Source organism: Notothenia rossii (assembly GCF_949606895.1).
Source record: "Notothenia rossii genome assembly, chromosome: 7".
In the NCBI taxonomy this organism is placed as follows: Eukaryota; Metazoa; Chordata; class Actinopteri; order Perciformes; family Nototheniidae; genus Notothenia; species Notothenia rossii.
Genome location: NC_136905.1, coordinates 66,485,022 through 66,497,822, shown reverse-complemented (window position 1 = coordinate 66,497,822; position 12,801 = coordinate 66,485,022). Strand labels below are relative to the sequence as shown.

At 40.6% G+C, this 12,801-nt stretch overlaps 1 protein-coding gene across 3 annotated transcripts in view; it reads right to left on the bottom strand.

The window, feature by feature from the left end:
• Positions 1 to 12,801, bottom strand: part of arhgef10 (Rho guanine nucleotide exchange factor (GEF) 10) — a 50,858-nt gene that overhangs the window by 30,064 nt on the left and 7,993 nt on the right. The window contains exons 3-16 of one of the 3 annotated variants that reach the window (XM_079694754.1): positions 9,760 to 10,158; positions 8,412 to 8,744; positions 7,087 to 7,123; positions 6,571 to 6,659; positions 6,099 to 6,155; positions 5,434 to 5,621; positions 4,467 to 4,583; positions 3,706 to 3,817; positions 3,463 to 3,575; positions 3,278 to 3,355; positions 3,017 to 3,196; positions 2,594 to 2,710; positions 2,116 to 2,208; positions 599 to 769 (exon numbers count right to left, since the gene is read on the bottom strand). In XM_079694754.1, the coding sequence (XP_079550880.1) occupies positions 599 to 769; positions 2,116 to 2,208; positions 2,594 to 2,710; positions 3,017 to 3,196; positions 3,278 to 3,355; positions 3,463 to 3,575; positions 3,706 to 3,817; positions 4,467 to 4,583; positions 5,434 to 5,621; positions 6,099 to 6,155; positions 6,571 to 6,659; positions 7,087 to 7,123; positions 8,412 to 8,744; positions 9,760 to 10,158 (2,084 nt within the window). The remainder of the gene's footprint in view (positions 1 to 598; positions 770 to 2,115; positions 2,209 to 2,593; positions 2,711 to 3,016; positions 3,197 to 3,277; positions 3,356 to 3,462; positions 3,576 to 3,705; positions 3,818 to 4,466; positions 4,584 to 5,433; positions 5,622 to 6,098; positions 6,156 to 6,570; positions 6,660 to 7,086; positions 7,124 to 8,411; positions 8,745 to 9,759; positions 10,159 to 12,801) is intronic. The other 2 variants (XM_079694755.1, XM_079694756.1) reach the window with 2 other exon arrangements.

Sequence of the window (12,801 nt, the reverse complement as noted above, 5' to 3'; positions counted from 1 at the left end):
TTCACACAAGAAAAAACAATCCTGATGCATTTTATATTTGTTGTTATCTCTGGGTATTGTAACACTCACAAATGAGTCTGGTCAGGAACCTTCGTCTCATGTTATCACACCCTGCCTTCTCCCATGTTTCTCTCATATACACTTTGCATACCAGCCTACAGTATGTGGCAGCTATCAACAGTGGCTCTCAGCAATCAAAGGCCATGAGGAACAAAACTCCTCTGCCCAATGTAGATTGTCCTGTAAACACATGCTCCCACACTAAATAACAGAGTGGGTAGCTGCAGAGAGACAAATAATTACACCTTTGGGGAAGCTGGTATTGTGTGTGAAGCCATGCGCTAAAAATACGCTATTCAGGCAAAAGAACACTTGAGAAAATGTGAAGCTCAATTGCCTGATGGCCGCCCACACTGGGACGGAGAGAAATGCCACACATATGCTAAAATAATCAAAGCTCCGCCAAAAGTGTGCACACTGAGCAATGAGTGAATCATCAACTCTAACCACTCAGGAACCAAGAACGCAGAGCTACAGCATGATACTGTACATTGAAAACTGCATGCGAATGGACGTCAGAGCGGACCGTGACAGAGACCTTGTTGAGGTAGCGCTCGTTCATGGCCTTTGCGATGTGACGGATCTCGCAGCGCTGGTCGGCCTCCCTCTTCTTCTCGTTGAGTTTCTCTGCCAGCGTCTCCAGTTCAGTCAGGGCCATCTGCAGGGGCAGCCGGTCAGCGTGGCCCACTGGGGTGTTCTTCAACATGTCCTGATGAGGAAGCACAGAGGAGTCATGCTGCAGTCTCACACTGCATCCTAACTTGTATTCATGTACCTGTGTTATTCATGTTTTATCGTCTTTGCTTTTTAGTGTTTATAATGTGTTTCCGCTGCACTATTTCTTAATGCTCTTAATGTTTATTATTTTTGTAAAGCACTTTGAATTGCCTTGTGGTGAAAGGTGCTATATAAATACACTTGCCTTGCCCAGTTGTTTGCACAGTAAATTTGACGGCACACATACATGTAAATATATTTAACAATCCGGAATCAAATACTGCATGTATATATGTTCATTTAATACATCTCTGATTTGAACAGTTACTTACCTGTATATCATTTTTATTGTATCTTTAACTGAGTTAATCTTGTGTGAATCTGTACTGTCCTGTTTTTCCATCTCACTTTGTTGCTGCTTAAACTCTTGAATTTCCCCACAGGGATTAATAAAGGTCCATCTTATCTCCTCTTATACACAAGAGACACATCTCAAAGTGCTTTATAACGGTTTCATTCATGAAAAGAAACCCTACTTTACAAGTCCTTAATCTAAATAATCTTGTCCAACAACATTGAAAGCATACCCTCTCCCACACATCCATAACATATCTATATAGCACACATGACATGACCTAAGAACCTGTGTGGTCTAAAAACGGCTGTAAAACATGTTCCTCCTTAAAGAAAGCAACCGAGTGTCCTACATTTTCTAATGTTTTCTGGAAGAGACAATCTAATAATCCAGGGCAGGATAAAAAACGATTTGAAGATTTCCACTCAGAGCATTTCCCTCACCTCCTCTCAAGGGCTTTGATTAACGTGTATGGAGCTCCCTCTGCTGTCAAATAATATACTGCACTGCCTTCTGTATAATGCAGCTTGGAGCTTGAAAGTAGGACACCGCCTTAATTACGTATGCCGATATTATTTCCATGGCCTAGGGGGAAGTTCAGTCAATATTTGTGAACATGAGCTTCTCTCTCAAAGCCACACACCACAGAAGTAAGTCTCACAGTTGTGATGTAGACAATGAATAGGAAACTGATTTTGTGGACCCACAGGATGTTTGTATATGTTTTCTATTGCAGTGCTTTCAGGTTGCGAAACAGACATCTAGTGAGAGTCATTGATGACATTTCAATAAATTGTCTATGAAGCATTTCCAGAATGAATACTAGATTTAACTATACATGAGTTCTAGCCCTCTAGTTTTTGGAGTTTGGAAGACAGCTGTTCATGTTTTATAATATGTTTCGACACTATTAGACCATGAGAGAAAATGTATACATGTTGACAGAAGGTTAAGTTCCTCTATAGAATAAGAATTCATCATACCTGAAGGAGCAGAATGAACTGTGGGAATCTCTGGATGGGTTTCATCATCAGGCCGTACAAAGTCATCCGGTCACTGCTGGTCTCCTGGCGATGCTGTCGGGGGAGATGGGTTAGAATGTGTGGTGAGGAACCGGTCTAAAGATTAGAAGGATGAATAAGGCTAATATGCACGCTAGCAAGGTACAGATATGTATTTACCAGGCTAATTCATGTACATAGGAGTGGATTTATTTGAGATGTATTTAAATGAGGAAACAATTCGATATGTCCTGCATTCAATGTTATCGGCTGCAGGATTTTCAGTTTATGAATGGTTTTAACGGTGTCTGCAAAGCTTTTCTGGTAAAATGCACAATACAATTATTTTAAAAGATGTCTATGCAAATACAATGATATGTAACAATATTTATGGCACCGTTTCCACACTGCAATGTTGTTCAAGTTTTCAATTTGACACATGAATGCGTTTTTCTCAAACCTTGAGGAATTCCAGGAAGCCAGGTTTGGCGGCACACGTCTTCCTAACCACTGCCATTGCAGTGCTGAAGTTGTTCACAAACTCACAGTAGGCATCCAGCACCATGGACTTTGAGAACTGTTGCAAAACAAAACGTTTCAACACATTGCAGGAACATACTGATACTGTACCAGTTTTGAAAGACAAATTATATCAGCAAATATTCCTAAAATAGGTTTCTTTTGTACAAGTTCTGTTGTTCAATTTGGCATGACAGTAGTGAGGTGATGAGGGCACAGAGCAGACTTCACATAGGTCAAACTGCCCCTCGGATGTCATGCCAGGGTTCAATTCCCGTACAAAAACAAGGAAGTCAAGCGATTATGTTTAACATATTGGTGAACATCTTGGATAAAAAGTTGAAGAATAACAGCCCCGGCTTACCGATGCAACAAAGACATCCCCAATCATTTCCAGGCTGTCCCACTCCGCCACTCGGCTCGCCAGGGCAATTTGGAACAGGAAGTGGGACTGCAGGATCTCACGCACACGATAAAAGGTCATCTTCAGTTTCCTGTCGCTCAGCAGCTTCGGCTCAAGTTCTGACAGGGGCTTCTCATATTGCTGAAAAAGCAGACAAGATGAAATGTAAAAACAAAAACATATCAAAGTAGATTTGACATCCCTGCAGCCACACATGCATACCTCTAGTATCCTTTTCAGTGCTTCAAGATAGTTCTTCTCACTCTCCAATATAGATTCCAGTATACATCTTCTCACCAGCTGTAAAGAGAAAATACCAAACCATGGCATTGTTTTTATTTAAAAGCAAATTCACACAGAAAAGAGTTACACAAATTGCGATGAAAGATGAAAGGCATGTTCGTTACCTGTTGCTGTGACAGACCCTCGGGGGCTGGACTCAGCACTGGCTCAACATTGAAGCAGTCCACCTCGATGAAGAGTTCAGACTCTTCCTCCTCAAAACAGGTCGACTTCCTCTCTGAGAGATTAGGAAAACAGAGCAAGTAAAGGACCTAAAATATATGATTGCAAATGCTATAGTGAAATGTACACTGATTTAACACAACGAGAGAAGAAGAGTTTTCTGTTTAAGAAGGACCATTATATACCATGACAGAATGACTTGGTTTTGATGAAAGAGCGTCCCTTCTTCACTGCAGCTTTGGTTTTCTCCAGTCCATCTTTGGTCCCTTCTTTAGCTGCCTTCACCAGCTTTTGCATCTTTGATCAGACAAAATACACTGTTATCTATATGGCTAAAGTAACAAAAAGTAGTGTACTCCACAATGAATCATTTCAAACCAAGGTTAAGTTTAAGTTACTGTGTCTAAACGTATGGTCTAAACAAAGCTATTGAACTGAAATGAGCTACACATGAAGGGAGTAGTGTTAAAGTAGGGATGAAGATAAAAGGCAGATGGTTTAATACATGTTAACAGGAGAGTGAAGTTGAGGATGATACAGTCAATGGGACATCTAAAAGTAACAAAGTGTCTGAATACATCATTCATGTTCTTGTTCTACATTGTAAGAGATACTGTTACAACAGTTTTCAGCTACTTTGAATAACAATCATACATCTCAATATCTGTTTTCTAAGTGTACTTTCACCAACTGTTACATTGAAATATATACTGAGCTTTACAACAACCACCATAAATATCTAACAAGATAAGTGCCTCTGACAGGGAAACACATGATCTGTATGCAAACCATTCACCATTACCACCACCACTAGTCATTCAGGTGAGAGCAGGCTGAAGGTACCGAGTCACTGAGAGACGCCCACAGGGGTTAGCTAGACTGGGAGTTAAGGGTTGGGACTACTTTGTCTAGCGGAGGCGGGCGAGGAGAGCCTCAGGTAGTTTACCTTCTGCTCGTGTTTCTGTTTTAACTGCTGCAGCTCTACCGTTCCCACTGTATTTGCCATTAGATCTTTCATCTTTTTCTCATAGTGATCTTTCAAACGAGTCAGATCTTCAGAGAGCTAAACAAAAGCAAAGCAGGCATTATGGTTATGGTTTTGGAAGGACCTTGCACCCTCCACAGCAAATTCACTTTCATTTTGATATACGATGGTTTCTGCTGACCATACTCCTCCAGGAAATGTACTTTTCCAGAGGGTATGTTCATGGGATCTGTTTTTCTTTCATATATTGGGTCCACTGAAAAATAGCAAAATACAGTTTCACAACATACTGGAAAATATATATATTAAATATCAGCTGAAAACAGGTTTTTAAACCTCTTATCTAAAAGCTAGCTTTACTAGCTAGCTAGATATAGTTGACAAAAAAAATCTGCCAATGACAGTTTTAATTCTAGCCAACAAAATCACAGATCAGGAAATATAATATTGAAATATAATAATGTGTAAGTGCCAGTTTCTGAGAGTTGTCACAACCAAATTATCACACAATTGCTTCCCCCCCTTCATTTAGACAAACTCAACAATGGTTGTTTCATGTGTAATAAATATTTATCAACACCAAACAACATTTAATGAAATCTCATTAACTTATGACCATGTTGACACATTTGAATTATTATTTCAGTTCAATTAATTATTATGAATTCCACAAAACATTACAGTACAGCCAGCTGAAGCTAACCCAGATTGATCTCTTTCAGGGTCAAAGGAACTGTGGATTCCATAACAAATGCACAAATGAACCGTTTAATCCTAAAAAGAATTAAGCACAACTTCATGTAAACAAACACATCACATCTACATCCTAGTGGATAATGTAAAGGGTGGAAAAGAAGACAAGCCCTCACTAATTACAAATATTTACAAATAAAATATACCCTTTTTGATTTGTGATTGTTATACTAACATGTGTTTTCTTCTGGGGGGGCTTTCCTCTCATGAAGGCGTGGGGCAAGCCGTTCTCAGTGCGACCTTCCCCGTCGCTGGCCTCGTCGTAGCTTTCAAACTCACTGGAGCTCCAGCCGTTGTCCAGGGAGCTGCCGCACCCTCCCTCCTCCCCAAACTCCACGTCATCATAGATCATCTCATCTGGATCTGTATGAAGAACAGGAACATTCAACCCAAAATACTAAAGGACACAGCCTAGAGAACCATTGATCTGTTTCCATCTCAGCTCAGTAGCATAAGTGTTATGATGTATATGTAGATAAACACAATTAAATGTCATGCACTCAAAAACAATAGCCTTCAAATGATTACTGTTTTTGTAAAGCTTATAATGCTTATAGCAGGTTAAAGGTGTGATAAATGTACGTGGTCATTTTCAGAGCAAAAGCCTTTTCCCAATGTACAACATTGTATTATACCATAATGGGTTCCTGTAGTAGTAAAAAGCTAATTTAATCAATGTATTGACTGGTGAGTTGTTTGGATTGCAACTTCAATTAATATCTCAAATATGTATATTCAATACAATTGAAAGTGAAAGTAAATAATTCTGACAGACTTAAACCTACAGACAGGAAGTAAAATACTGCATTTGTGAAATGTTTTTTAAAGTGTTTCACAAACCTGTGTTGGAGTCAGAGTTCTCTCTGGGCACGTCGTCGTAAATCACCTCATCTGGATCTAAAGCATACAAAAAAACACTAATTCATGATTTCCCACATCACAAAAATGTTCACACAACGAGCAGGATGCAATGTAGAAAGGATATAAAAGAAAAGCACACACACTCACATACACAAACACACACACACACACACACACACACACACACACACACACACACACACACACACACACACACACACACACACACACACACACACACACACACACAGGTCTGCTTCCTCAAAAGAACAGGGAAGGAAGTCTGGGAATTCAATGGTGTCAAAAGAAGAAGGGGAAAAAAAGCTAACAGCACCATGAAGGCAAGCACTGAGTGGAGAAGCAAGTACTGAGAACTGAAAGCAGTGTTCTATTCATGGAAACGATGCATGTATCTGTGCTCGATGTACGATTGTTGTGAATTGTTCCTCACTTTCCATCCATGCAGTGTTGGCAGGATCAGAAGCCCATTTAGCCAAAGCATCTTCTTCTCTGACAGGTGGATGTTCCTCACTGAAAACACTTGAGAACATATTGAAATAAACAAAAGTGCAACTCAACAAACGATTGTATAGTTTAAAGAGAGAAGTAGCTCTTGCATTATACTAACAATTAAATACAAATGCAACACATTTCAACAAGGGCAAATAGACATTGAGTTCAATAGGATTAATACAAATGAAGGAATAAGTCTTACAAAACAAGAACGATAAGACTTATTAAATATATAGGTTTACTGCTGTCATTTAAAAATGTTGACAGCGGCTGCATTTCTTATAACTCTACAAGCTGTGTGTACTATTATCTTGGGCGTATCATTTTGATATAATGCATATTTATTGATAGTTAGTGAGTGCAGCTGAACATAAGGAACATACTTTGCATACCTCTCTAATGATAAAGGATTTAGATGTAATAAACCCCTGCTGTAGGTCTGCTGTATACATACCTGTCAACAGCGGTGCTGCCAGTCTCAACCACAGTGACTGAAGAAGGAAAGACAGACAACTTTACAAAAAGCAACACTTGTACAACACATTACATTTTCTTGCATGTAACCCTGTTTCTAGGACCTTTGGTTGTCTAATCGAAGAACAAAAGCTGCAATGTAAATTAGATTATGAACGTAAGTATAATTATTTAATTGAAATGTTTCTGCATGTCCTGCTATAAGTCATGGAACCCCAAATGCTCTCCCAATACCAAGATGTAGAAACTCAGTTGTAACTGTGTTCAAATGCCACTAGGGGTCACTGATGATTCCAAATATACATTATTGCCCCGGATTTAGTGCCTCCATACATTTAACTTTGACATGTACCCAAGTCTAAACTCTAGGATAAGATACATCCGATGTACTTTCTCAGAACATGTCATGGCAAAGGTGATAATTTTGGCAGAATGTCCTTGCTTTGTATATCATGTCCAGGACTCGCAGATTGCTTTGGTCATAGAGTTTTAAACAAGAATGATATTAAAAACTATTTTACTAAAATAAAGTAGACTGAGTATTTCATCCTGTAGTGACCTTGGTGAGATAATGACAGTGTAATCAGACTCCTCAGCATGCCAGGCCTCAGGCTTGGAGAAGCTACTGCTAGTTTTTATGGAAACCGGAAAAATCCTCGCAGCCAACTCAGATCTTTGGGGAGGGCTAAATGTAGTCCCTACTTCCTTGTGGCAAGGCTTTAGGAAAAACAAAGGCAGAGGACAGAAGTAGCTGAGACAGCGTTTAGGTGTCATAGCTCTGTAAATCTAGGTCTTAGTGCAGTGAGAGGAATCATTTCACTCAAACTAAAAAGAATAAACAGGACCTTAATGTCCACAGAATTGTCTGTTGTTGTGGATGTTTAAAACAAACAAACATTTGTCATCATCTGATCCTCCTTTCTTAATTAGCTATTATTATTATAATTATTAAAGGAACAGTTCCACACAAAAAAAACGAAATTACATATATTTCCTCTATTTTACATACTAATAATCAGTCTACATCTACATTGTTGTGGTGTGAGTCACAGAGTGTTAGAGATATCGGCCATGGAGAGGTCTGCCTTCCCACCGATGTAATGGACCTTGATGGAACTCTTTTTGTAGTACGTGTAGTTTACATGTTTATTTGCTTTGCCTTGACCACTTCAAGCCATCGAGTTCCATTATATTTTAAAGAAGCAAGTTCTCTACAGCCAAAAGGTAAAATAAGTATTTCAATATTTGGGGTGCACTGTGCCTTTAAGTACTTTCAGAAGGTCCCTGCTGCAGGTTCTACTTTACCATCCTCGTCCATGGAGAGGTGTCTGATGATGACGGGTGTGGTGTAAGCCGGTGTGATGAGCGGGACTCCTGAGGGCGTAGCATAGCCGCATGGCACTGGGACTGAGTATCCTGAAGTGATGCCAGCGGGGGTGCTGAGGATATCCTGGACTTCCCCTTCCCGCTCCTTGGGCTCCACTGGAGAGGAGGGTCCTTGCTGCGGCTCAAGCTGCTGCAGTTGGAAAGGGTTGATGTCAATAACAGAGTAGGGGTTGGCTTTGCCCTTAGAGGAGGACCCGGGGATGCCCTCTGGAGGGTGAGCGTCATCGAGGGACGCGTCCGGGCCTTCGCTGCCTGGTGAAGACAGGAGATACATCACAAGATACATTAGATTTCTAGAAAATGCCATGTCGGACACATTGATATTTAAAGAAATTGCAAAACAGTAATGTAACGTTTAGATGTAAAAAGAGTAATTTTCTATAAGCATCTCAAGAAAACCAAATTATTTTCCTTATTGATTATTTTTACTGTCATTATTTTTCTGAACTTCTGAGGTAAACAGCTATAAAGTACTACCAACGCAACATTATCCTCTTCAAAGGATATAGTGTATTAGCATTGTATTATGTTTTGTATTTATTATTTCCATATATGTATTGCTGTCATTTAATCTACTCACATACAATACTTCTGCTGATTTTCGAGTGAATTTTGGTAATTTCAAGACCTATACAACTTAACCGAACAACTACAACACATTTTTTCAAAGCTTACAGTCATTGGCATTCACACATATCCAAAATGGGCCTTTTTTAAGCAGCTCTGGTTAAGGTACACAGTTAGGTTGGAATAAGAGATGACGATGAGCGGTCAATTTGAGAGGCCAGAGAATCCAGGGATATGTTATTAATAACCAATGGAGGATTTCATGTTGATAGAAATGCAAAGGAATGAATGTGTATGTGCATGTTCAATTATGCATGCTTTACAAGGATAAAAGCTGAACAATAATTGCAGTGTTGACATCCCATGAGAGAGAGTAGAGCCTGGCCCTGCCTGCTGCTGCTGTCATTGCTTCAGTGATAAAAGCCAGACAACCTCCAGCAGCAGGCAGCCAGAGATACAAGGTGTCAAGAGAGAGACAGAATGCACCACTTGAACCTGAGCTGAAGGAGCTGGGTATCAGCCAGATAGTGTACACAAACATGAAGGGGGGAATGTGTGGAATTTTTGATTGCGGCTGGAAAATATCAGAGTTTTTCTTTGCAGTCATCTCATTTCCATACACAGCTGTATTAGAGAAAGGGCTAATACTCTCCCTCCGCTGGAGCCAACAATAACATGTCAACACTTTTGGGATGCAAACCTGTTCTTCCAGGGTCTGTCTCTGCCTCATCATCAAGAGGAGGGGGTGGAGGTGGTGGTAAATCTGTCTCCATGTGATCAGCCCCCTCTGCAGCAGATGTCCACTCTCCTCCTGCTGCTGCTCCACCTGCTGTGGAGGATGCGTTTGCAGCAACTGGTTCTTCTTCTGATGATGGAGCTCTGTGGGGTGTGATGGAGGGTGCTGGGGGGTCCGGGCTGGGTAGATGCCCCTCAGGGAGACTAACCACTGTCATGTCCTGATTCTGATCATTACTGCTGGGGGGTAGAGGAGCTGGAGGGGGTGGGCGGTCAGCCTCAGGGACATCATCACCACTGTCATCAAAGTCGAAGGCTTCCCCCTCCCCTTCATCAGCAAAATGGGGAACATTGTCTGCCAACACTGAAAACAGAGATAAGGTTCAGACATGTTCTGGGACATATAACAGAAATGTCCTCTTTATGAAAAAAAGTATGTAGGATCTACTTTCAAAGAATATTAAAATAATATTTATTGGGGATGCACCAAGACAATCAGGATGTGTTTTTTTCTATGTTAAATACATATATTTATAAACTTTTTCTTTTGAAAACTCTTTATTTTTAATAGCTTAAATATCATGTGACCTAATCACTCCAAATCAATAAAGCATAGTTTTACTAGACTAGAAAAGTGGGACTATTTTATGTGAACATTTATAAAAATTAAGCAGTTTTTTCTTAGAAATTCAGATATATTTCCAATAGCTTCTTTCAGTAACTTCCTTTTCAATCGACACATTGACTCACAGTCCATGTCAGAATAACATTCATAAGATATTAGAGGAATAACAAGCAGAGCTCTGTGATGACAGGCAGGGTCATCATTCCACACTGTATGCTTTTGAGGATTTGGCTGAACATAAGCAGGATTTAACTCTTTAAACTGTGGGTGGCAGTTTTAGTCCTTGGGCTGTTAAAGTTAAAAGACTGAGCCACAAACAGACTTATAATTAAGGGTGGGGTCTACTACAGCAGTATGTTTTCTTACAGACATTTTTACAGTTGGGATTTGCTCCGAAGTAGCACATCGGCTGTTTGACTTTATGAGCGAAAACCAACCAGGGCAGAACTCTAAGACGCAGTCAGGGTTCAAAGGCGTCACACTCGCATCAGAGCCTTCACTTGGCAGCAGACAGGAAGGGAACAACAAATGTCTTTCCAGTTTCCACGCTGCAATTAGGCCGGCAGGAAAAGGGAGCTGTTACTCACTCCATGGAGGAGCACAGCCTGAGTTTTGCATTATTTCTCATCTGATGTATAGCGTGGCCCGGAGTAAGTGAAGCTCAATAAAGAGAAAGTAAACAGATGTGGAATGTAAAACCTGGCTTTGGCCCTTAGAGCTGAATGTGTAAGGAAGGTGTTTTAGGTTTAATTCAGTAGAGCAGTGAAAGAAAAAAAGGAGAGAAAACATTCAAAAAAATGCACCCTGAATTGAATACTGTGGAAAATATTAGGAAATCCTTTAAACAGGGTTCACTGAGTCACATCCACAGAACCTGAAAGGAAGGAACTCCCATTCTCACCACTTAACCCTTCAGCTCTTCAAAAGGGTTGAAGATTTTCCTATATAAGTCACATTTTAGGAGTCCTCCTAAACGTCCTATGATAATATCTTTGTCACAGTTTTGATGGCTAGCATACCACAGATTCTTTATGAGCTATTTCATCAGTAGTCACAGCTTGATTGTATTAAACTCACACTCCAAAGCCTGACTCTAATATCCTGACTGTGTTCCCAAAGAAAACAGAAAATTCCAATTTAGTGGTCGACGAGTACACAATGTCACCATGAGCATACTATGCCGAAATAGCTCAGTTGGGAGAGCGTTAGACTGAAGATCTAAAGGTCCCTGGTTCGATCCCTGGTTTCGGCATTTTGACCTCTTCCCTTCCCCCCCCCCCCCCCAAGGCCATTTTGAGATGCAGTGTAAACCCTTCATAAAGTGTTCCTGTAACACCTGGGATCCACCTTTTCCTCTTGACATGTTTAGCTTTCCCTAGATTTCCAATGTCCTTCCCGTCAGACCTGGTCAACTGAAGCATTTATGTGACCATAAAAATCTACTGATAAGGTTATTCATTACACACACACAAAAGAACCACGTTAGCTGTTAGAACATGCTGTGTTTAGCCTGCAGGCCTGAGCGGTCCAATGAAAGTGACCAGGTAAATCTTCTCACACTCCCAGCAGCAAACCTAGTAGCTTTGAAGTCCCTCACAGCAATGTACACAGCTCTAAATCACCAGTAGCATTCCCTCAGGCTTTGACAGGTAGTTGCTCCACCCTGTAGTCAGTGTGTGAAGGAGCGGTCTGTGACTAATGGTCCGGGTCAACTTTGCGACCCCATGTCCATCTGCAACCGTGACTAACGTTGCACAAAAAAAGAGAGGTGCTAAGAGCAAACCTGGAAACAGAGATGCTATCTGTCGTTTTCCATCTGTGAAATAATGAATGGTTTGGGAGACAGAGATAAGGCACAGCTAGCTGGCTTAGAGTCAGCGGTACTCCAGAACTGCGTCATGTGTATTCATATCTGCCAATAATTGCTACAATTTGCACTCAGATCCTCTCTGTGTGGTTTCAATGTGAAACACTTGCCTTTGCCAAAAGAGAACAGGACCTGATTTTAATGGATTTGGCCAGATAACCAGTCACGACTAGCCATCAAATAGTACATCTGCAACTATGAGTCCATTGATAGTTGGCAGTCAGGGTACTTATGCCTGCAGCTTGATTATGGAGAGTGCTGGATGTCGACCTTACTCTACAGTGCAAGCCCACATACTGTATATATATTCTGATTTCATTCATAAAATCCCTTAACTGGAAATAAAAAAGTATCTTTACTTCTCTCATCTTTCTACCCTAGTGATTATGTAAAATGCAAGATCATGGAGAGATATACATGCTTGCACACTGACATGCATTCCCTTGCTTAGTTGCCCATTGTCAATTCATAATTACAATATGGATTCTGTTCTGTGGTCCTATCTCCACTCCGCC